Below are 25,520 nucleotides of genomic sequence, written 5' to 3' on the forward strand. Positions count from 1 at the left end.
TATTAAGTTGATGAGTATGTGGAGGGTGAGCTGAGCTCCCCAATTGACTATATATTGTGTTTACAGGTCGGGTGAGTCGAAAACTCCCCGTTGGTAAGTCCATTTTATGGCCGGACTCTGTCCGTTTGTTTTCTTGAAATTGGGCCCAAATGGGCCTTAGAGTTGGGTTAATGAACAGTTAGGCTTACTACGGGCCTCGGGGGCTTTAGGCTGGCCTAGGTCCTAGTGCCGGTCCGGCCCATAGGTTGGGTCGTGACATACTTGCTGTGTATCAAATGTCTCATATGACATACTATATAAACACATAAATAAAAATTACTTAAATACAAAATTAATTTATAATTAAATATTATTTAATTAAAAAATAGTAATAAAAACATTTTAATTCAATTTTTATAACAGTAAAATATTTCCTATTTACCTGATAATTTTAATTAAATGGCTAGAAGTTGATCATAATGATAATAATAATAAGCATTAATTAATCTTAAAAAATTGAAATAAAAAGAAAATTAAATTATTAACATAAAAAACAATGCTTGTTAATTATAAATAAGTCAAATCTTTATATTTTATTTTTATAACTTTTATGTAGACTATACTTTTTATCTCTCAAAATTTTTAATAAAGATTCTATAATAAAAATATAACAATGTAATAAAAATATTTATTAAAGATATAAAATAATTTAACTTGATTAAATTATATGATAGTTGATTATGAAATCACAAATTAATATTTAATTTTCTTTAAATTAATGCCATCAATGAATTATTATTATTATTATTATTATTATTATTATTATTATTATTATTATTATTATTATTATTACAACTGCAACTACTACTACTACTACTACTATTATTATTATTATTATTATTATTATTATTATTATTATTATTATTATTATTATTATTATTATTATTATTATTACGGAGAGTAATATGTGATAAATAATATTTTTATATAAATAAATTTAATAAAATAATAATATAAGTAATTTTTAAATTTTACATTTAATCATTGAAAGGTCTTAATTTTTAAAATTAAATTTTTAAAAAATAATAATTTAAATCATAAATGTCAATATAGTATTGTAAATAATAATGATTATTAAAAGAGAAATAAAAAATTAAATAATAATTAGTATTCATAAAATAATATAAATAATTTTAAATATTACATTTAATTATAAATGTCTTAATTTTTAAAAATTAAATTTTAAAGAAATTAATAATAAATATTAAGGTAATATTGTAAATAATAATAATTAAAAGAGAAATAAAAATAAATAATAATTAGTATTTATAAAAATAATAAAAATAATTTTAAAATATTATATTTAATTACAAAAGTTTTAATTTTTAAAAATTAAATTTTAAAGAAAATAATAATTTAAATCACAAAGATTAAAGTAATATTATAAATAATAATAATAATTAAATAATAATTAATATAAATGAAAGTGCATGTGGCAAACTTTTTAAATAAAGTGTTATGTGTCATGTCATTAGAAATATCTCCATATTTTATATATAAACTAGCATAACACTCATGTTATGCATGGGTAATTTACAATTTTTATTTATAATTTAATTTTAATTACATTTTAAATAAGATAAATTATTATTATTAATTTAGTTTTAAATTAAATTTATTTATTATTTAATTTAATTTGAATAAATTTTTATATATTATAATAATAAAATTTTAATTAATTTATGATGTAATTAAAAAACCTATTTAATTTTTTTTATACATATGTTAATAGTTTCTATGATTATTTTACTTAAAATATAATAAAAGTATTTTATTTAAAAAATAATTTAAATTTCATAAAATATTTATATTTCATCTCATAGTTTATATAAATCGATATTTATTTTTTCATAAATTATAGAAAATATATTAGATCAATGAGAAAATAATATTATTTTAAAAATATAAAAATACAATATTTTTGGTTAAAAAATATTAAATTACTAATAATAAATTGAATTATTTAATTTTAATATTAATGAAAATATATAACATATTTATTAGTTAAAAATAACATTTTATTATATTATTTTTTTAAAATACTGTATTTAAGTGTAATTTTTTTATTAATTTGATATATTTTTTATAAAATAATTATTTGATAAAAATGTTATCAATTTACATAAAATAAAATAAATACATTTCATAAATATTAAAATTTTAAAATATCATTATTTTATGTTAATATAATAAATATTAAAAATACATATTAATTTTTAAAAGACAGATTTTATAATTTTAATATTATAATTTTAATTTTTTTTAATTATCTTTATTTGTAGCTAAATTTTCTATACAATCATATTTACAATTTATCTTTGAAATTCAATTTCTATATAAAAATATAGTTAATAAATAATTTATCTAGAAAAATATAGATATTTAATCAAAATTTAAAAATAATTCTATTAAAAATTAATGATGATAAAATATAGATAATCAAAATATTAGTTATAATTGTATTCGATATATAATTATAATAAAAAAATTCAAAAATTTAAGAAATATTAAATAAAAAATTTATAAAAAATTAATAATTAAATAAATATTAATTAAATATATTTAAATAAATATATTTTGAGAATGATAATTAATAATTTTTAAAAGAAATAATAAAAATATAGTGCAAATAAAAAAATTTTTGAGAGCATTTAGGTGAAATGAAAATACTTGATAAGAGAAGAGTGTTTAATGTGTATCAAATGTCTCATATGATATGTTATACAAATAAATGAAAATTATTTAAATAACAAATTAATTTATAATTAAATATTATTTAATTGAAAAATAATAACAAAAGCATTTAAATTCAATTTTTATAACAGTAAAATATTTTCTATTTACTTAGCCATTTAAATTAAATGACTATAAGTTGACTATAATGATAATAATAATAAGGATTAATTAATTTTAGAAAAATAAAATAAAAATAATATTAAATTATTAACATAAAAAATAATACATACTAATTATAAAAAATTCAAATCTCTATATTTTATTTTTATAATTTTTATATAGACTACACTTTTTGTCTCTCAAAATTTTTAATAAAGATTTCATAATAAAAATAATAGAAAATATAATAATATAATAAAATTATTTATTGAAGATATAGAATAATTTAAAGTTAATTAAATTATATGATAGTTGATTATGATATTATAAATTAATGATTAATTTTTTTTTAAATTAATGATTAATTTTTTTTAAATTAATTATCATCAATGACTTATTATTATTATTAACTTATTTTTTATTTTAAACTATTATTATTATTAAGGATAACATGTGGCAAATAATATTTTTACATAAATAAATTTGTAAAAAAATATAAGTAATATTTAAATATTATATTTAATTACAAAATATCTTAATTTTTAAAAATTAAATTTTAAAGAAAATAATAATTTAAATTATAAATTTTAAGGTAGTATTGTAAATAATAATAATAATTAAAAGAGAAATAAAAAAATTAAATAATAATTTATATGAAGGAGAGTATTTATGAAAAATGATACGTGACAAGTTTTTCAAAAAATGTAATACGTATTATCTTTGTATAGTATATCACGTTGATTATGCCATCCATTGACATGTTCTATGGATACGGATTAAAGCAGCTGTAACGAGTCCATATGGCAAATACAGGTCTCTATTCCCCTAATCCCATACTCAAAAAGAAAAAAAAAAAAGAAAAAAAAAAAAGAGAGGCTCACTTACGTGTATAAACCATGTGGGTCCTTGGCATCAGGTTCATCTCCTGGGCAAAACGCTGTTGCTAATGATGAGAATTGTTCCTCAGGTTCTGCAATGTTCAGCAAATGCTTAAGGAGCTTTATTTCTCTAGGGGCAAGGCTTCTAAGGCTGCTCTTTGTGGCTTTGTATATGCGATACATGAGCTCTTTGACCTGAAATTGGATGTCCAAGATCAATTGTTTGAGAAACATGAAAAACCAGTAATTAAAGCCAATGTAAGACACAACAAAACAATGCAGTACAAAATTCAAGCAGGAAAAGTTAACAAATTTGGCGTTTATATTTCTATGTAGTTATTAGTTCCTTCTCAAAAAGTGAAGTATTAGCGAATGAAACATGTGGAGTGGACACTAATGCTCAAAAGCTCCAGAGATTCTTGTATGCTCCAATGGAGGACTGTTTACAGAATTTCATCCAAAAAAAGTTTAACACATACTCGGACAATAGAGCTCATTAATATTTATCTCCAATATGTTTTAAGTTTACATTCATCCTTTAGTAGTTAGCCCTCTCAACCACCTTGCCCTTGCAATGTTGATACACCGATTAGTTTTAAGAAGAAGAAGAGTTAAGAATTTCATCAAATTTTGCCTGGGCAACATCTAATGTCTCCACATTCTCCCGTGTCCTGTCAAATGCACTGACAGAACACAAGCATCTGGCTATTGCTGTTCAAATAAATAGATATTCACATCAGATACCGAGAAAATAAATCAGACATAACTCCGCTCTAAAAGCTAATTTAAAGGGAGAAGGTTTACACAAGGTCTCTGTATAGCACAAACACCTTAACCCAAAACAATGTGTGACAACAGAATTAACTACAAAAAATCATTTTCTTCTACATCATACTAAAATTTTAATATAAAGATAGAAGATTATCAAAATGCAAAGGGCAATTTTCTAGTAGTTAATTGAACATTCACCAAATGAACATATGTTATTCAACAATCATCATCCAAATAGTCTTAGCACAAACCAAACAATTTAGAATTAAGAAATGATTAAAATCTATCACTTCATTAAGTAATTAATAATTACCATCACGGTCCTCCAAGGCATCAAACGTTTCTGAAAAAAGGGTTAGGTAACGGAAGAACTCCCCTGTGAAGTCCCTGCCCCTTTTTGTGACAATTGCATTTAGGTCAGTTGGGTTCTCATGAATTTCCTTAAGAAGGTGACAGTGTTTTCCATCTCTTCATCAATCTGCAATTCTCATTCGTGAGTGCACAGAATCAAAAGAAAAGAAAGAAAACCAGAATTTGAAACATTATTTATCATTTTTAGGACCTAGGGAGAATCAAATTCTCACTCTATAAAGTCCCCACAACCAATTAATTTCTATTTTGTGACAGTCATTTCTTTGGAACCAAACAACATAAAAAGAAAACATAAATAAAATCTCATTTTTTTCTTCTATCACAAATTATTCCTTGATAAAACGACGCGTTAACTGCAAATTTAAATCTGGCTTAGATTTCACATTGTGGAAGGGCAATAGTCGTTTAAATCCAAGCTCAACAATTCAGATTTCTTTCTTTTGAGGAATTCAAAACTTCTACAAAAATGAATATGGGAAAAAAATATTTATATTATAATATGATATTATGGATATTGAGAATGCAGCTGCAAAAACAATCCAACAAAATGTCTTCATAAAAAGAAAAGAAAACATATATAGAAATGAATGTAAGAAGCTGAGCAAGAAGACAAGCTCTAGCACCCAAAGGATCAAAAAGAGAGAAATCTTTTCCAGTCCCTGGGTATTTTAATCCAAATTTAAAATAATTCTGGATAATTATACCCAACCTTGTAAGAAAAAAGTTAACATTAATGGACATGCCGCTGATAACTCAGAAAGCTACGTTGAGATTGACAACTATTTTTTACTTCACACAGAAATAACATATATAAATTGAAAATGATTCAATAGCAAATAAAATTATTTTAAAAATTCTTAGATTAATCCAGTTTGGAAATTCAATTTTGGCACTAACCTTGTGTTTAATTGTGTCTTGTAGTTGGAATGTGCCTTGTTGGATGCCTTTATATCACTATTTAATCAATGCGACAAATAATTTTAAATAAACAAAAAATTTAAATATGACAAAGAAAAATAAACAAAAAAAATATGATATAATTGTCATGTAAATTTTTCAATAGTTACGTTATACTAAACATGCATTAATATGGCACTCTAAAAGAATCAATAATATTAGTTATGCAGTAATAATTTAGGAGCACTCTCAATTAATGTTTGAGATTTTGAGTACAGTATTTATGGCAACTTAAAATAATGGTGATAGATTTGGGAAATTATCAACCAATCAAATAATGAACCATCCAAATATATGGGAATAGAGAAAGGTGGAAGTACATCTGTTGGGAATCTCTGTTGGGTTTCGAGCCGTAAGGATGTACAATTGGGTTAATTAATGATTATTAACTAATTGGCTAACTAAAGAGAAATTCTTTCTTATACTTGTGATTCTTATAAGATCAATGGTATTGGAGCTCTTCACAATAACTCTCAATTATTAAACTTGATTACTTACATAAATCATATTAATTTGTCATCCGAATTTTACAACATCACTAATAAATTGTAGATAGTATATGTCAAAAGAAGAGGATGAAGAAAACAAGATGTCATTTTCTTCTTTTCGATCAAAACGACCGAAACCGGATTCTTCAATGAAGAGAGCCTCTTACAAAGCTTTGGATCCACCTCCTGAATCTGCCTCTTAGCTGTATGGTTAAGCTCTTCTCTCTGTCTCTTCCCTTCCCTTTTAACTCTCTCCACTCCCATCAATGCCAAGTTGGGAGACAACCCCAATAAAGGAACCCCAAAAATAAAAAACACTAACCTTACAACCCTTTTTCTGTGCTTTAGAATTTCTCCGAGAAAGAAATTTATGGCACGAGCAAATGGTAGCCGTTTTGAAACTGTTATTGACATAGGGAAGCCGGCGAATTTCACTGGAGGACTTGAGTTCACTAATCTTACCTATACTGTGAGTAAGAAGAAGAAGGTTGATAGAAAATGGTCGAGCCAAGAAGTGGATTTGTTGCATAGGATTACTGGGTATGCACCCAAAGGGTGCATCACCGCCGTCATGGGGCCTAGTGGTGCCGGAAAGTCTACGCTCTTGGATGGATTGGCTGGGCGTATCGCGAGTGTAAGCCTCAAGGGTAGAGTGTCATGTGATGGCACGGAAATGAGTCCAAGCTTGATTAAGAGGACTTCGGCCTATATAATGCAGGACGACAGGCTGTTTCCTATGCTTACTGTTTACGAGACTTTGATGTTTGCTGCTGATTTTCGTCTGGGGCCGATTTCTACAGCTGACAAGAAGCAGCGGGTGGAGAAGCTGATCGAGCAGCTTGGTTTATCTGTAAGTCAATTAAATCATGCTTCAATTGACATTTTTCTGTGATTTTTTTTCTGGTTGATATGGCTCCAACTGTAAGTTAAAATTCATTAGTTTCCATGATCTTATTCACAGCTGAATTGTTGCTTTCATGGCCAGTCTTCCAGGAACACATACATAGGCGATGAAGGCAACCGAGGAGTGTCCGGTGGTGAGCGTCGAAGAGTGTCAATTGGAGTAGACATAATCCATGGACCATCCTTGCTCTTCCTCGATGAGCCTACCTCAGGTCTGGACTCCACCAGTGCTCATAGTGTAATTGAAAAGGTGCACAACATTGCAAGGTCAGGAAGCACTGTGATCCTTACAATTCATCAGCCATCATCAAGAATCCAACTTCTCCTTGATCATCTCATAATTCTAGCTCGAGGGCAACTCATGTATCGAGGCTCACCAAAAGATGTCACTCTCCATCTTAGCCAGATGGGGCAAAAAGTCCCCAAAGGAGAAAACTCAATAGAGTATCTAATTGATGTGATACAAGAGTATGATCAATCTGAGCATGGAGTGGAAGCACTAGCACAATTTTTACTCACTGGAACGAAACCGCCCAAGTTATCCGATGAGGACGTCTCGGTATCCGCGGTTGCTCCGACACCGCCACCGCCCGATGGGAACCACCGTCAGTCGGAAGGATCAGGTAAAAGGAGAAATGATAGGAAACGACTTCCTTTACAAACAAGTATATATGAATCAAATGAGTTTGACCATAGTCTGCGGAGCGCTACATGGAGTGGCAGTAATATTGGAGTGGTGCAACCGCTTAGGTTTACACCTTCTCGCCAAAGGAATGAGAAGAAAATGCAAAATCCAATGAGGTAAAGTAGTTGATTCTCATAACTTTGAGGTCCTTGTATGATATAATTAAGAGCTTGTTTGGTTATGCAAAATTTACTTATATTTAGTGTATCATGGATCAAAATACAAATTTATAGAGTTTAACTATTTTATATATAATTCTCGTTACATATACTGTGTCTTAAATTCATGATGAATAGAATTTATACAAGAATTTTTCTTCAATAATAATTACATATAACATATGCTTAAGGCTGATTGATTTCTTATCCTGCTATGCATTGGATGGATGATATTTTCATGCAGTTCATCCCCTGGATACTACACTTACTCGAGCGAGATCTTGCCGTACACACCAACACCTCATAGCAGCGACTACTCGGTGAACGAAAATGACTACCTGACCCCAAGTGTTGCTCCAAGCAGCATGCCGTATCATCTTGGTTCAAAATTCTCCAATTCCTTTTTCAAAGAGACATGGATTCTAATGCGCCGCAACTTCAAGAATATTAAGAGAACCCCTGAGCTTTTCCTTTCAAGACTCATGGTCCTGACCATCATGGGCTTAATGATGGCAACCATGTTCATGAACCCTAAAAACAACTCCCAAGGAATCACCAATCGCCTTAGTTTCTTCATTTTCACTGTTTGCCTTTTCTTCTTCTCTTCCAATGATGCTGTTCCTGCCTTTATCCAAGAACGCTTCATTTTCGTCCGCGAAACTTCCCATAATGCCTACAGAGCCTCTTCTTACACCGTTGCTGGTCTCATCACTTACCTTCCTTTTCTTGCATTACAGTCTGGTGTCTATGCTGCTATTGTTTGGAAAGCCTTAAAGCTACAAGGACCGTTCTCCTATTTCTTACTTGTTCTCTATGTTTCCCTTCTCTCCACCAACTCATTTGTAGTTTTCGTAAGCTCAGTGGTGCCAAACTTTATTCTGGGTTATGCAGCTGTGATTGCTTTCACAGCTCTCTTTTTCTTATTCTGTGGGTACTTCTTGAATAGCCATGATATTCCCATGTATTGGAAGTGGATGAACAAGATTTCCACCATGACTTATCCATATGAAGGACTATTGATGAACCAGTACCAGACATCGGATATTTTTGGCTATGCTCCAAATGGGGACCCTATAAGTGGCAATTCCATCTTAAAATCACTCAATATTAGCACCCAAGAATCCAAGAAGTGGGAGAAGGTGCTTGTGATGTTGGGTTGGGCAGTTCTATACAGGATATTTTTCTACATAATTCTTCGATTCTTCTCCAAGAACCAGAGGTCGTAAAGAAATTCACACAGGTAAATTCAGTGGGGATATGCTGATGTTTAATACTTCTGCCAGACAATCTCTTGTTTTACTGAGCTATCTTCTTATTTATAAATGTTATTGTTTCTTATTTGTTATATTTGTGGGTGAGACACCTAATAATTTGCCCTAACTTGGCTTGATTTACTAATTAAAGACATATTTTTCAGGGGAATTTACCGTATAAGGGTAAGTTAGAAATAAAAATTATTAAAAAAGGGTGCGGTATGAAAAATTTAAGAGAACAGGGTGAGAAAAAGTCAAAAGCCTAAAAACGCTAATATCAGTAGCATTTTAATACCCAAAACGCTATTAATAATAGCGTTTTGTGTCAAACTAAAAAAAAAAAAAAAAAGCTGGACGCTACTATAAGTAGCGTCCAGCTTTTGTTTTTACTTTTTTAATATTTTAAATAAAATAATTAATATAATAATTAATATTTTATTAAATTTTAAATTAAAAAATAATATTTATAATAAAAATATTATAATATATATTATTAAATATTATAATATATATCATTAAATATTATAATTTTATTTATTAAAATAATATTTATATTTTATTTTAAATATAAAATAAAATAATTAAAAGAAAAATTGGACGCTACTTATAGTAGCGTCTATTTTTTCTTAAATTTTTTAATTATTTTTTTTATTTTTTATTTTATTAAATTTTAATTTAATTTTAAATTTAAAAATAATATTTATAATAAAAATATTATAATATATATTATTAAATATTATAATTTTATTTATTAAAATAATATTTATATTTTATTTAAAATATAAAATAAAATAATTAAAAATTAAAGGGTGTCTAATTTTTCTTAAATTTTTTAATTATTTTTTTATTTTATAAATATTTTATTTTATAAATATTTTATTAAATATTTATAAAATAAAAAAAATAATTAAAAAGTTTAAGAAAAATTGGACGCTACTATGAGTAGCGTCCAATTTTTTTTTAATTTTTAATTATTTTATTTTTATATTTTAAATAAAATATAAATATTATTTTAATAAATAAAATTATAATATTTAATAATATATATTATAATATTTTTATTATAAATATTATTTTTTAATTTAAAATTAAATTAAAATTTAATAAAATAAAAAATAAAAAAAATAAATAAAAAATTTAAAAAAAATTAGACGTCCAATTTTTTTTTTTAAATTTTAATTATTTTATTTTATATTTTAAATAAAATATAAATATTATTTTAATAAATAAAATTATAATATTTAATAATATATATTATAATATTTTTATTATAAATATTATTTTTTAATTTAAAATTAAATTAAAATTTAATAAAATAAAAAAAAATAATTAAAAAATTTAAGAAAAATTGGACGCTACTATAAGTAGCGTCCAATTTTTCTTTAAATTTTTAATTATTTTATTTTATATTTTAAATAAAATATAAATATTTTTTTAATAAATAAAATTATAATATTTAATAATATATATTATAATATTTTTATTATAAATATTATTTTTTAATTTAAAATTAAATTAAAATTTAATAACATAAAAACTAAAAAAAATATATATAAAAATTTTAAGAAAAATTGGACGCTACTATTTTTTTTTTAATTTTTAATTATTTTATTTTATATTTTAAATAAAATATAAATATTATTTTAATAAATAAAATTATAATATTTAATAATATATATTATAATATTTTTATTATAAATATTATTTTTTAATTTAAAATTAAATTAAAATTTAATAAAATATTAATTATTATATTAATTATTTTATTTAAAATATTAAAAAAATAAAAACAAAAGCTGGACGCTACTTATAGTAGCGTCCAGCTTTTTTTTTTCATTTTTTTTTAGTTTGGCACAAAACGCTATTATTAATAGCGTTTTGGATATTAAAACGCTAATTAGCGTTTTTAGGCTTTTGACTTTTTTTCACCCTGTTCTCGTAAATTTTTCATACCGCACCCTTTTTTAATAATTTTTATTTCTAACTTACCCTTGTACGGTAAATTCCCCTATTTTTCACCTAACAGATCCATATTTAAGTTTCCACTTTCCATTCTCCTACTAAAAAAAAGTTCATTATATATTTATAGCTAAATTTTGTCTTAAACAATATTTAAATAATTTCAAAAATTTCACAATAAAACACAAAAAAACAATGATGATGAATTATATATATATATTTTCATTTCTGAAGTTGATGATATTATTAACAAAATTAAAAGATAAGATCAATTGCATATTAAAGTTTTTGGATGATATGTTTTAATGATGCATTAAAAAAATTGTTAAACTCTAATGAGTAGAAATTTAAAATTCTGTCATGAAAATACCTTTTATCGAATATATATGTATCAGCAATAGACAAAGTTTAATGCTTGGAATATACTTGCCAACCATAGCAAGCATCGATGCATAGTTGCTTACCTTGCTGGGCAGAGCTTCTTGTAGATAACTTGGACTAGCTAGGTCAAGTGTACAGCTATATATTGCACACACATTAATTATGATATAAAATCTATATTTAATGATTCGTAATAATTAAAACTAAATTTAAAATTTGACAAATCTTTTAATATTATATGTGGTAAGAGGCTTAAGTCATAGGCCGCTTAAAAGAACCTTAATTAGATTAACTTATTCTGTACTTAATTCAACTGCTATAAGCATAAAGGGAGGCATATTCCAGTACTTGAACTTAGCATGTAACCCATCCACAACAACCGACCTATAATAAAATATGCTAAGTGAAAAAATCTGAAGAGAAAACAGATTAATTATAAGCCTAAACCATATTTACAGCCCAAGAACAATTCAAACCAAAAGTGAAAGCATCAAGAAGATACAACCAGCAAGCTAATGAAAGAGACCAAGTGAGATGCGCAGAAACAGCCAACAAACTCTTGCTTTGAATTCTTGTATTGGTAAACCCATCATCATCTGCTACATAACCACATTCAACATCAAAGCAATCATCCAAGTTAAAAACTCCATTCCCCTATACAGGGGTGGAAGCATGATTCAATATAGAAGAGTCAAAATTTAAATAGAAATATAATTATTATAATTAATAAATTTTATAATTTACAATTTTTATTAAAATTAACATTTATTGTTTTTTAATAAATCATATATTTTATTAATTTTAAATAAACAAAAAAACTTAACAAAAAAAAAGTCCATACTACAGTTAATTAATAGACTTAACCTAGTATACGTTAAATGTTAAGTAAAATACATGCTATAAAGACATCAAAAAAACAATATAGGATATAAGAAGCTCATATTGTTTTGAATGATGTGTGAATTTCTTTTGGATTTCAAATTAACTAAAAATTAACTAAAAATAAAATAAATAGAGATAAATTTTATGAAAAAAATTAGTTTTAATATTTAATCTATTTTTATAATTAGTCGTAAAACTATTTTTAAATATTAAATTTAATTAAACTATTAAAGCTTTATATATATATATATATTGCAAAAGAAGATAGCCATCTAATATGTATTAAAAAAAATGAGAAGGTGGGCTTGGGTTGGGGGGGGGGGGGGGGAGGGGGGAGTTGGGTTTGTGGTGGGGTGGGTGGTGGTGGGGGTGAATGCCCCTCCCACTATATATGTGTGTTAGCACACCGATTTCAATATTTTGTATCCTAATATCTCATTTCTCTTAACACTAGTAGACACATTTAACTGATCCTTTATTAATACAAAACCTCCTGGTTGTCTCTCTCTAGTCTAGAGAATTTGCTATGCTTTTTGTTGTTCTCCAAGGAGCTTAGTCTCCTTTCTTTCTGCCTGTTTCGAGGCTTTCCCTACCCCTATTAGACGGGGGAGCTTCCTCCTTTTCTATGCGTGGTTTTACACCTTCCGTGCCGCCAAGTCGGGGTGTAAATAATTTTTGTTGTTTGGGTTTGTTTAGTTTGCAGCAACCGAGTTAACGGTGAGGGTGATTCTTTGAAAGTTGGTAAGGGCTGTTTGTGTGTTTCTAGCAGTCGACAAGAGTGTGATGTTTGCTCGTCTAAGGGTCTGAGGATGTAGAAGCTGGTTTCTTTGGGGTCTTTAGTTGGCTTAGCCTCTCATGGCACATTGCCGTTTAAGCTCTGCCATCTTCACCCTCCGTGCAACGTCTATGTCGATTTGTTGTATCTCTGATTCCATGCCTTGTTCCCTCGAATCTGCTTCTCAAGTGGTGAACAAAGGTTCTTGACTTAGTCCTATTAGGGAAGCAATTGTTGTTTTGCGGGGGGACTTTCCTTGGGCTTCAATAGAGTTGCTTGGCTTTCTCTGGTGGAGGTCCTCCTCAAGTTATGCATTCGAGTTCATTGCTTTTCTCAAGCGATTGTTGGCTCGACGTTTTCGTTCTTGTGTACATGAGCAGTGCTACTTTAAGTATTTGGCCAGATCCTCCTCTGCGAGTCAAATACCCATTAAATCCTAGGGTTTTTGATGGTGGGTTGGGCTTGGGTGATCGGCTTGGTGGAACCTTTATGGTAGAGCTTGGAGGTTGGGCTTGTGGATAGACTTTTTTGTATTTAGGCTTTGGGCTTAACTTTGTCTGGTATTTTTCTATCAATGAACCATCTATTTCTTTAAAAAAAAAATTTCCTTAATTTGTTAAGTCCCCAAATCCTTGAAAAGAAGATTCAACTCTGACATCAGAATTAAGGGACGGTGTAAATGCAAGGATACCATTTTAATAGTTCTTTATGAGCGTCAAATCCACATCATGAGATATAAATATTATTTTATCACGTTTGTAATCGCAATGAAACCCAAATAAATTTATGATTCCTTCATCATTTCCCAAGTAAAAACAACCCAATTTCATTGAACCATTCCCAGGTTGGTATAACATAAAGACCATTCACAAAAGCCCTTGGCTTGCTTCATTCTGTAACAAGAAACTCAAGTGTGAACTGGACCAACGTAATGGAAGACAACATTCAACTTATTTAAACAGTCATAAAATTCCATTTTTTGCTTTGAAGTTAGAACAAATCATAGCAAATGAAGTTAAAGAAATCTTTAAAATAAATGATTAAATTGGAAGACAAGAACAACTTTCTGATGCTTAAATTATTCATGGTCTTTTCTTTGAACCTTGTAAGAACAGTTAACACGGTTACTGTGAAATTTCACAAATCATCAGATTCAGATTATAAAATGACTATGATTAAAGGACAAAAGAAACAAGTTGATGGTCCAACGTATAAATTGACCAAGTAGAACACTAGCTAGCTACATGTCCTGTTAGGAAATTTTCTTTCCTATCTGTCAAACACGTCAATTTCCAATAATTTACGTAACCGTAATAGACGGAGTTTTACTGTAGGAACCAAACTGGCATTTCCATGATGTTTCATGCATGGTAACAGACAAAGAGACAGACAAAAATGAAAGGTGGCTCCACCCAATAACAACAAACATTGATTAATTGACTATAAATGATTAGACCCACACCACCAATCAAATATTTAATAATAATAATAATAATAATAATAATAATCATAAAGTGATTATCAAATTTGGATTATTCTAATCTAGTTCAAGCTCCTTCTCATCTATCTTCCTTCCTTCTCTAATTTCTATATTTGAAGTCAAACCTTTGTTATCAACCTCTTTTTCCTCAAAATTTTCTCCTCTCTGATGCCCTTCTGTTGTTGCCGTGGTTTCTTGTTTAGATTTCAATTTCAAGCATCAGAGAGAATATAGCTAAATCTGTCTCTATAGGTTCACTCAGACAAGAAAACTGCAGGTTTGAGCTAGTGGAGTACAGGAAAATTCACAACCTGCAAAAACGGCTAGTCTGATTATGAATTTGATGACCAGATGGGGCGAGCACCGTTTAAGATGAGAAGATGATGGGAATGCATAACTGGATTGTAAAAAGTGTCGATAGTTTTACTGTTTTCCTGTTCATACTTATTCCATTGATTTGTGCAGAAGAAGGTTAGTACCGTCTCTCCTAAATTGGCTGAAGTCTCATGATTGTTAAATGCATATGGAAGAGTTCAAATTCTTGACAAATTCATATAAATTTCAGATCAGGTTTCATCATGTTTAATCTTTACTTTGGTAAAATCCTGGAATCTGATAAATAATGATCTTTTCTTCTGAAAGTTGCCTGGAGAAATTTCATTTTGTAGAACTGATTTCTGATGCATAATTTGTTTAATTTTTCCTGATCTCACAATCTGCTCTAAATGTTAAAATGGTAAACCTAAACTTACAGGCATGTTTCATGTAATGAACACCAATTCTGGTCCACCATTAATAATATATTTCAAAACCATGAGTTTGCAGCTAATCTACTAGATACTGGAGGATTCTAATCACGATTCTAATCACTACAGAAACTAGATCTTCCTTGAAAGATGTGAAACAAACAATTGATCAGAAATCAAGTACTATATTTTGAGTTTTACTAGCATGTTCTTAATTAAAATAAACAAAAGTATACCACATAAAAATTCAGGAATAGTTTTATTAATAGTGCCCTGGACAAACGTTGAAATTAAAGAAGAGGAGAAATTGTGGTGGAAAAGCTTGATTCAATCTGTCAGGCTTTATATGCTTTTATACATCTTTGAAGAATACAAAATGGGAAGATAATCAAAATTACAATGATTCTAATTACGTATTTACAGCTGATTATAATCTATAATTAGCCTAAAATACAACTAAAAAGGAGTAAATCAAGATAGTATCTCAACAAACATAATAGGTTATGTTCGGTTTAATTCCATTCCATAAAATTTTGCATGATTTATCTATTTGGTTTGAATATAATTTAGAATTCAATTTCATGAATTTACTTATAATAGAATTTGAAATGAATTCCTCAAAGCTAAAATAATAATATTTTTTGAACTAAAATGCCCTTATCAAAAAATTTGCTATCAATCACCCACTTCTACTTATTTCACATTTTTATTAATTTCCCACACCTATTCACCTTCTAAATTTAAAATTAAAAATAAAAAAGAATGCTAAAAAAAAGTAGTAGTTGGCCTTTGTTATTCATTCCTTAAATTCTTTTTCAATTAATATGTTTCTATTATTTAACAAAAAAGTTAAATTGTAATTAATATGTTTATATAAAATATTTTATATTTTTATACTTTCTTTTTAATATCTAAATTTATTATACATTTAATAATGACACTATGTATATTATATAAATCTCCTGTATTATGAGACGTGAATTTATTTTATATTTATTAATATATTGTTAATTGTTTTATGTATTTATCAATATTATAAATTTATTAGATATAAGATTTTTTTTATAAAAATAGAATATTATACCAAACACTAAACCTGGTATTTCATGCAGGTTTTGTGAGCATCAAATGTTGCGCTGCATCAAATTCTACAGATGACAACAAAATAAGTTGGATGTCAGATTCTGGATGGTTCCCAGATGAAGCAAGTTGCCGACATATAACCAGGGCAGAAGCAAATTCCACTAGCTATGACGTTCGGGTTTTCAAAATTGATTCAGGGAAGAGATGTTATAACTTACCAACAAATAAGGACCAAGACTATCTAATAAGGGTTACATTTCTTTATGGAGATTCAGTGGAATCTTTGTGCTCCTTTGATGTTTTGATTGGTGTCACACAAATAAGCACAGTGAACACAGTAGAGAATTTGACAGTCGAGGGCATTTTTAGAGCTACACATCGGTATATTGATTTTTGCTTAGTGCATGACAAGGGATACCCATACATTTCACAGCTTGAACTCAGGCCCCTGGAATATTCGGAGTATTTAAACATACAGGGAAAAGCTTCTGATGTTTTGAAATTGGTTAGCAGAATTGATGTAGGAAATGCAGTAGATGATATCAGGTACGTCAGCTCTTTCTTGGAAAGAAAAAAGTAAAGATTGTCTGCTGAAATGGATATAAATAGAAATTCTGAAACAAGTAGAATTATATGAAGCCCTGAAAGCAATGCATGTCTCCTAATACACCACTAACAAGGACATTTGAAACCAAAATGAAGCAAGAGCTATTCTTTCATTTGGAAGGGCCTGTGAAAGAACACAAATGAAAAACCCGAGCTTTCAGATAACAGTCTTGACAAAAGTATATTTAACTAAATGACACCATAGTGCCACTAGCACTAGCTCTCTTCAGAACACCACAAAATATCCCCTCTCACGTGTAGGATAAGGGGGGAAAAACTATTAATCCTAAAGCCAAAGAGATTGAAGCAAAATACCTCATAATAATAACAACAATAATAATAAAAGGAAATCAGAAAAGTTTATTGAATATATCAAATATATTACAATGAAAAGATTGAATTTATCCACCCCACCCCAATACAGGCTTTCACCCTCATCCCCTTCCTGAACTTCTTTCAGAAAAGTAAACACCAAACCATAACCATTTCTATAATAAACTCATGACCTTTTTCCTTTCAAATTCAAGAAAATGTATACATAAAGTCATAAACTGAATTGTAAAAATCAGTGAGTTGTAGGAATCTTGTATTATTATCTTGTACAGCAGAAGAAAAAGAGAAGGCATATGGTAAGGCAACATTATAATAACTACATATTTGTGAATGTTAAAATCATATTACTTAAGTTTTATACTTGCCCATTTCAGGTACCCAGATGACTATTCTGATAGAATTTGGGAAAAACTCGACAACAATACAGTTTTGATATCACCAGATCCGACACCAGCTACATCCAACATCCTTAATGATAGCACAACAGTGCCTCTTAAAGTTCTCCAAACAGCACTAACACATACAGACAGATTGGAGTTCCTACACAGGAGCCTTGATGCAGAAGACCACAACTACACTCTGTTCCTCTACTTTCTTGAGCTTAATTTCACTATAAAACCTCAACAAAGGGTGTTTAACATATACATTAACAATGAGATTCACCAGAAGGAATTTGACATACAGGCCAATGGATCACATTATAATGTAGTTGAACTGAATGTCACAGCAAAAGGGTCTCTAAATTTGACCCTAGTCAAGGTTACAAATAGGTCTGTCTTTGGGCCCATTTTAAATGCTTATGAGATCCTACAAGTGTACCCATGGATTCAAGGAACTAACCAGCAAGACGGTAAGTTCAAGAGTTGCAACGTATTAAACCCAAAATTTGATTTCTTTTATGCTTCAATAATGGTATAGTTCAGTCAATGTGTTTTGCCTACTGTTACTTAAATTGGTCTCTTTCAGTGGACACAATAAAGATGGTGAGAGATGAACTGCTTTCGCATAATAAAGAAAATCAACTGTTGCAGAGTTGGTCAGGAGACCCATGTCTACCCCTCCCTTGGAAAGGTCTGACATGCCAACCCATGAATGGGGCCAAAGTGATCACCAGCCTGTAAGTTCTTCCGTTCTTCTTTGGGGAAACTGGAAACTATCATGGTTCTTACATGAGATTCTGTACATTCATGTTAAAACTTAAAAGGGTACTTCTCATTTTGGGAAAGTTAAAAAAAAAAAAAAAAACTTACAGTTCACGGCCAAGGGACAAATTTTTTTGGTCATATTAGTACCATGAGTTCTCAATTTTCAATTGTTTTAGTATCATTACTATAATATCATTAAATTTATATTTGGAAAAGGTATCCCTATGGTTTAAAATTATTTGTTAGATGAATCAAATGATTTATTAATGATATTTGAAGTGCCTTAAAAAAAAATCATCTTTTTGTATGTTCTATATCTATTTTTGTTCTTCATAGTAAAATTTCATGACAAATGAATACCAGACAAGTATGATTTAATGTAACTAACAAAAATTGAAGCTAAACTTTTATCCCTTTATTGTCAGAGCACTTACTTTTCCCATCAATTCTTCTCATTTCTATCCGCTGTAATATTCTAATTTGTGATGCTTTCCAGGGATATTTCCTCAAGTCATCTACGTGGGAAGCTTCCAGCTAATATTACTAGGCTGAACAACCTAATGCAATTGTAAGATTTATGTTGCTGTTATCTATCGTCATTCTTATATTGGTTTTCTTCTTGGTAGTAACTATAGTTTCTCATCTGTTTTTGGTACATAGGAATGTTAGCAACAATGAATTTACTGGCAAGATACCAGAATTCCCATCGTACTCCAAGTTAACATCAGTGTAATTGTCCATTTCTTTCTTCTTTAGCTATCAGATTAATAGCTTTCTATCGACATTATAGTATCTGCAAGCTTTTAAGGAATATGAGAACTAAGAATTATGAAGTTCTACCCTAGTGCTAAGAAATACTAATTTGTCTTCTTTCTTCTTTCTTCTTTCCTCATACTTGAATGAGCATGTACAGCATAATTTCTACGTTTTATGGCATGAAGTTTTTTAGTGTTGCAAATATTCATATTACTTACAACAGTACATGCCACTGTCTGATTTACATTCAATTTATCAGGGATCTAAGCCACAATGAACTGGATGGATCTCTTCCAAATTCTTTGACCTCGCTTCCAAATTTGACAATACTGTAAGTTGCTAGCCTTTTTTTTTTTTTTTTCCTAATATGTTAAAAGAAAGTGTCTATCTAAATGGAGCTTCCTCCATAATTTACTGTTGAATGTTTAATTAACCACTCACATCCTGGCTCCCCCAGATACTGTGGAGGCAATTCTCTCAGCACTGCGTCTCTCAGTTTTAACTGCTCAAGACTTGCTACAGAGTATGACATTGAAAATCTATGCCTTAACAGTGCACATAAAGATTCAGTATTCATTATTCAAGAATGGAAGATATATCTAATACCCAAGTATTATGTTTCAGTTATGAGGCATGTGTCGAACAAAGATCAACAAGTAAAATACAAGGAATTGTCATAGGCACTGTCGCATGTGGATCCTTCATATTGGCACTTGGATTTGCTTTTGTTTGCATTTACAGACAAAAGTTCATGGCTATGGGAAACTTTGATGTAAAACTACTCCCTATGACAAAGAGTGAGTAAATTCATCATTAATGTTGGCTGACAGTCTCAAATCATAGCATCTGCCTCTAACTTAGATCTTCAAGTTTAGATAATTTCAGTTCCCGGTACGTTTTATCTGTTTATCACAAATGCATTAACCTGAGTTGGTTTCTGTTATTTTCAGGTCCATTATAATTTAACGTGGTACATGCAGAGATATCATCTATAGGATATAATCGCCGAGAATTTCTTCCATTCTATGGAAATTATTTACAAACATGCCTAGAAAAACTTGAATAAAGAAGCATATAAAGTACAATCAAAGATCTTATCATCTTGACATACAAAGCAGTACTACAAACAACAAAAAAATTCCATCCAGTTTAAAATGCATAGGGATGACAAAAGCAAGTGCAAGTACTTGTATGTGCAGTGCACACATAAATTTTTACATACATGCACTCACACGTCTATAGTTTGCTTATTGCTCAATCAACTTTACAGCTAACTGTTGTTTTGGTCAATAAAATATTCTTTTGCTATGTGTCCTATACTCCTAGGGAAAAATAAGCATCTCTCAAGTCTCAACAAAAGTTTCCTACATATGCAGATGCCATTTTCTCTCTGCCAAGCTTGGATGATGTAGCTTTGAAGTCGATAACTATTCAAATATTTACCCTAGAATACATAGAGAATACCACCCACAAGTATAAAACCTTAATAGGTGAAGGTGGTTTTGGATCAGTATACCGTGGCACACTACCTGATGGTCAAGAGGTGGCAGTGAAGGTCCGGTCATCCACCTCAACTCAAGGAACTCGGGAATTTGAAAATGAGGTATAACAAAGCACTTGTATTGTAATTTTCTGTCTATTACATACTAGCTCTAAATTTATTATTCCTATGTCAAATAGAAACATTCTTCTAGGCCCATAGATATGCTTATCACTTTCCATTTCACTCTTGCAATTGTATCCACTTTCCAATAGAAATTAGTGTATCATAACAATCATTCAGATTTAATCAAATGACATCCCTTCTTAACATTTCTTGGTCTGTCATCCATTCAATATATTTTTTTTTATCAGGGAAAATAAAAGCAGATTAAAGTAGATCTCCATTCTGCATAACTCCACAATTAGGATTTCATTCTATCTAAAATATATACCAACTGACAATTATTGCCAATGTATGCCACAGCTAAACCTTCTTTCATCTATCCGTCATGAGAATCTGGTACCCCTTCTAGGTTATTGTTGTGAAAATGACCAACAAATCCTTGTTTATCCATTCATGTCCAATGGCTCTCTGCAAGATCGCCTATATGGTACTTCTCATCAAAAGCCCTATCTATTTTGTTTCAACTTTCATCTCTTTTTAATAACTATTTGCATAACAGGGGAAGCAGCTAAAAGGAAAACTCTGGACTGGCCAACCAGACTTTCTATTGCTCTTGGTGCTGCTCGAGGCAAGTAATTAGTAGGGATATTAAGCATTTATTATTTTCTAGTGTTCAACTTCTACCCGAATACCAAAATCTGACATGAAAATTAAGCTCAACTTTTTTCCTAGACAAACATTACTGTGTTATGAATATAAGATCCAAGGTCTCAGTTAAAAACAGTCACATAATTTCCACCAATGCCCCTTAAAGCAGGAGAGCTGACCACTCACCAAGGAACACTCACAGGCAACATAAAAACACGCATTTAATTCTAGAATTTTGTCTGTGAAGTGGGGGCAATGTTGTGACACTATTAGATACAATCTATGAGCATCAACAATTTAGCACATGTCAGTGCTGACTTCTGCTCTTTTCAAAAAATACAAGAGGCTCACTAAGAATAGTTTGCCGGTGAAAAGGAACACTTTGACACAAATGTAGCTTCAGGGCATGCATAGCTAAATGCTGCATCAAAATAAAGATGGCCAAACAAGATAAACAGGTCTAACTAGGGTTATCACTCTGGATCAGGACACAGGCATGCAATGGATTATAAAAGCCACACCCCATCCTAAAAATATAGGGGACAAATCCACATGGTCCTTCCTTTCATATATAGTTTTGAAGACCTGGATGTGAAAGATGACATTTGCAATAATAAGATGAAGTTCTCAATTATAAGTGATGAAATTTGCAATAATAAGTGTTATCTTCAATTCTAAAATGTTTATTGCAAGGCAACCATATAGATTCAAGATAAAAAATAACAATGTCAGATGGTGTGGCTATTGTTGCCCAACTATACAAAAGCTGAAGGAGTATGGAAAAAGCAGACCGCTGTATTGACATCTAAAATTTATTCTATTCAGGCAACAACTCTGTTAATTGAAAAGACTGCTCTAAGTAACGATTGTGACCAGTTACAGAATGAAGTGCAAAGATACTTTCTAGGAAATTTGATGTCAGTAAAACAGTGAATATCGGAGATCAGCTAAATTCTGGATTGATTAGCAAAATGCACATTAAGGAAAAACTTTTTCTAATATAAAAAATTGGAGGTGGAGATCCACAAATTAAAAATCAGAGATTATTCGGCCCTAAAAAAGCGAGAAATCAACCATGTCACCAGCAAATTCTCTCTTGTTATTAGGGAAGAAGTAACGGACAACAAGCGTGCAAATGATATAGTAGATCATAAAAAAATATTCTATGCTATGGATTCCAGTCAATAAAAAGTGAATTCCAGTTAACACTATATTCTGACACAAGTTTATCAAAATCACATTGTTTGATTAACCCAGGTCCTGTTTTTGGTTTATTCCCCTTAACTTTTTTTATGCATTTGTAATTGACAACAACTGAAAAATATGAGAATGTTTAAAGGATATTTTTCATTATTCAGGTTTGACACATCTTCATACATTTTCTGGCCGTTGCATTATACACAGAGATGTAAAGTCAAGCAACATACTTCTAGATCAAAGCATGAATGCCAAGGTGGCAGACTTCGGCTTCTCAAAATATGCTCCTCAGGAAGGGGACAGTGGTGCTTCTCTGGAAGTAAGAGGCACTGCTGGCTACTTGGATCCAGAGTAAGTACACATTTCATAGACTCGAATATCAATTTGAAATTCAATCAGCTATGCTTACTGATGTAGAACAGGTAAGCATTGAAGAAAAAAAAGTTCAGATCTTACTAGCATTGAAGCTTACTAGAGAATATGAAAAAGCTGCAAGATTCTAATTTCATTCTTAGAATTCCATATGTATCACATCCAAAGATCCCATCAACATTGTTGTGAAAAATTCTGCATATTCCAAAAATGAAAGGGATGCATATTTATATACAAGAATGCTTATAATTATGCAACCTATTTAGGAACTAAATAGGAATATATCCCTATAGCTATGCCAGCTAATTTAGGAAAACAATATTTACATGATACATAGCTGATTTCCTATGACAAACATCTCAGTTAGAGTTCGTATAGCATCATACGACCCCAAAAAGCAACTGGAAAAGTCTTTAAATTAGCTGCTTGTTAAAAGAGATTACAAGGATAAATATAGAGGTTTCTATTATTCCTAAACCACGTAGGGACTTTGATTCCAACTACAAAACTCAAAAGATAAAAGGCTAGGTACTCCTAGGACCCCTACAACATAATGAAAGACTGGATTACAACTCAAAATACGACACAAGATAATAAAACCCAGTCTATTCCAGCAAAGTTGAAAATAATATGATCTCCTTGAATGCTAAAATTACAAATACACTGCAACAGCATATAATTTAACTAAATAAGCCTAAATATAGGAGTCTGTAAGGGCTAGAAAAAACTAAACACAGTCTCAAATAAACTTATACGGACTTCACACCACAATTCTATATTTCTTGAGTCTTTAACTTGCTCTATCTCAAGTTTTATTTTCTTCCTTTACCACGAGCAAGAAATATAATGCTTCAATCAACAATTGTCTCTTATGTAACCCTTCACAAACAAATGCACATTGGATGTTTTCTCCACAGCTGCTAAGAAAGTTTATGTTGCTGAATGGGATGTCAATGCTGGTCACAAGCTTTTCAAAAGGAAGCCATAATAACCTTAAAAAATTTCCGTCACTAAATCCTATTTGATATTTCTATCATTCAGGTACTATTCAACGCAGCATCTATCAGCAAAAAGTGATGTCTTTAGCTTTGGGGTGGTTCTCCTTGAAATTGTAAGTGCTCGGGAACCTCTCAACATCCACAGGCCACGGAATGAATGGAGCTTGGTTGAATGGGTATGTTCACGCTTTCTCCTGCCTAAAGGGAATTATGTTTATCATGCTTCTCTTCCAGATGCCATATTTAATCTTAACAACCTATGACTTAACTCATTACTTCCTGAAGCCTGATATTATTGCCTGCATTGATCTCTCTTTCTCTCTCTCTCTCTCTCTCTCTCTCTTCCCCCCCCCAAACCCTTCCCACCTACCCCTTTTCTTTTAGGTATCAAAGATCTGAATATCATTCTAAACAAAAAGAAAAACTATGCTTGCAGGCAAAACCCTTTATAAGGGAGTCAAAGATTGATGAAATTGTGGACCCTAGCATAAAGGGAGCATATCATGCAGAGGCAATGTGGAGAGTGGTTGAGGCTGCATTGGCATGCATTGAGCCCTTCTCTGCTTATCGACCATGCATGGCTGACATTGTTAGGGAGTTGGAAGATGCTTTGATCATAGAGAACAATGCATCTGAGTATATGAAGTCCATAGACAGCATAGGGGGGTACAGCTTGGGAGGTTCCAATCGCTTCTCGATAGTCACAGACAAGAAGAATGTTATACCACCACCCACTCCAACCCCAACAGAACCTTCACCGATTAACACACAAGCGATGGCTCCTCCAGAACCCAGATAGTAGAAGGGTTCAGAAGATAATAATTGGAAAATTATTGTCAGTTTAGTTGCAGCATATGATGAATTACAGAAGGGAAATTTGAGGATTATTCCCAATGCTCTTTTATGAGAGATCATCCATCTATTCCATTAAATTCAAGTTTTTCAATTTTTCCCTTAATAGTCAAGTTAAAGAATCTACCTTTTGCAATAAAAAGTTTACTCTATGTATTATGGGTTTGCATTACATTAGAAGTACAACCATAAAGATTAGGATAAATCGTTAAAAACTAGGTGATGGTAGATCATTGTCTATCTTGGCAGCAGGAGATATAAAAATCAGTCAAAGCATCTAACTTATTTTTATTTAAAACAGGAAGACCTGTTAAAGAACTCAATATCTAAATTGAGATTTATACTTTCAAATTCATTCCAAT

The 25,520-nt window shown here is 30.0% G+C and overlaps 2 protein-coding genes across 2 annotated transcripts; both read left to right on the forward strand.

The window, feature by feature from the left end:
• Window positions 1–6,710: 6,710 nt before the first annotated feature.
• LOC110650167 (ABC transporter G family member STR2-like) lies at window positions 6,711–9,312 on the forward strand. Its single transcript, XM_058150547.1, has 3 exons — window positions 6,711–7,190; window positions 7,326–8,044; window positions 8,331–9,312. The coding sequence occupies exons 1-3, from the start codon at window positions 6,711–6,713 to the stop codon at window positions 9,310–9,312; spliced, it is 2,181 nt and encodes a 726-aa protein (XP_058006530.1).
• A 5,559-nt stretch (window positions 9,313–14,871) lies between these two features.
• Window positions 14,872–25,317, forward strand: LOC110650169 (nodulation receptor kinase). The gene is made up of 15 exons (XM_021805008.2): window positions 14,872–15,287; window positions 16,675–17,191; window positions 17,959–18,434; window positions 18,551–18,701; window positions 19,226–19,297; window positions 19,390–19,458; window positions 19,745–19,816; window positions 19,943–20,008; window positions 20,110–20,282; window positions 20,862–21,088; window positions 21,452–21,578; window positions 21,651–21,719; window positions 23,098–23,287; window positions 24,350–24,482; window positions 24,743–25,317. Exons 1-15 carry the CDS (start codon window positions 15,197–15,199, stop codon window positions 25,103–25,105), a joined length of 2,796 nt encoding a protein of 931 aa, XP_021660700.2. The 5' UTR covers window positions 14,872–15,196; the 3' UTR covers window positions 25,106–25,317.
• The last annotated feature ends 203 nt before the right edge of the window (window positions 25,318–25,520 follow it).

Source organism: Hevea brasiliensis, chromosome 7 (genome assembly GCF_030052815.1).
Source record: "Hevea brasiliensis isolate MT/VB/25A 57/8 chromosome 7, ASM3005281v1, whole genome shotgun sequence".
In the NCBI taxonomy this organism is placed as follows: domain Eukaryota; kingdom Viridiplantae; phylum Streptophyta; class Magnoliopsida; order Malpighiales; family Euphorbiaceae; genus Hevea; species Hevea brasiliensis.

What these genes read in the sequence shown, in the direction of transcription:
- LOC110650169 (XM_021805008.2), top strand. Translation starts at nt 15,197, where the DNA reads ATGATGGGAATGCATAACTGGATTGTAAAAAGTGTCGATAGTTTTACT. An exon ending in GCCAAAGTGATCACCAGCCT is followed by an intron (nt 18,702 to 19,225) that starts GTAAGTTCTTCC and finishes GATGCTTTCCAG; the next exon opens with GGATATTTCCTCAAGTCATC. An exon ending in AATGGAGCTTGGTTGAATGG is followed by an intron (nt 24,483 to 24,742) that starts GTATGTTCACGC and finishes CTATGCTTGCAG; the next exon opens with GCAAAACCCTTTATAAGGGA.
- LOC110650167 (XM_058150547.1), top strand. Translation starts at nt 6,711, where the DNA reads ATGGCACGAGCAAATGGTAGCCGTTTTGAAACTGTTATTGACATAGGG. An exon ending in TCGAGCAGCTTGGTTTATCT is followed by an intron (nt 7,191 to 7,325) that starts GTAAGTCAATTA and finishes TTTCATGGCCAG; the next exon opens with TCTTCCAGGAACACATACAT. An exon ending in AAAATGCAAAATCCAATGAG is followed by an intron (nt 8,045 to 8,330) that starts GTAAAGTAGTTG and finishes ATTTTCATGCAG; the next exon opens with TTCATCCCCTGGATACTACA.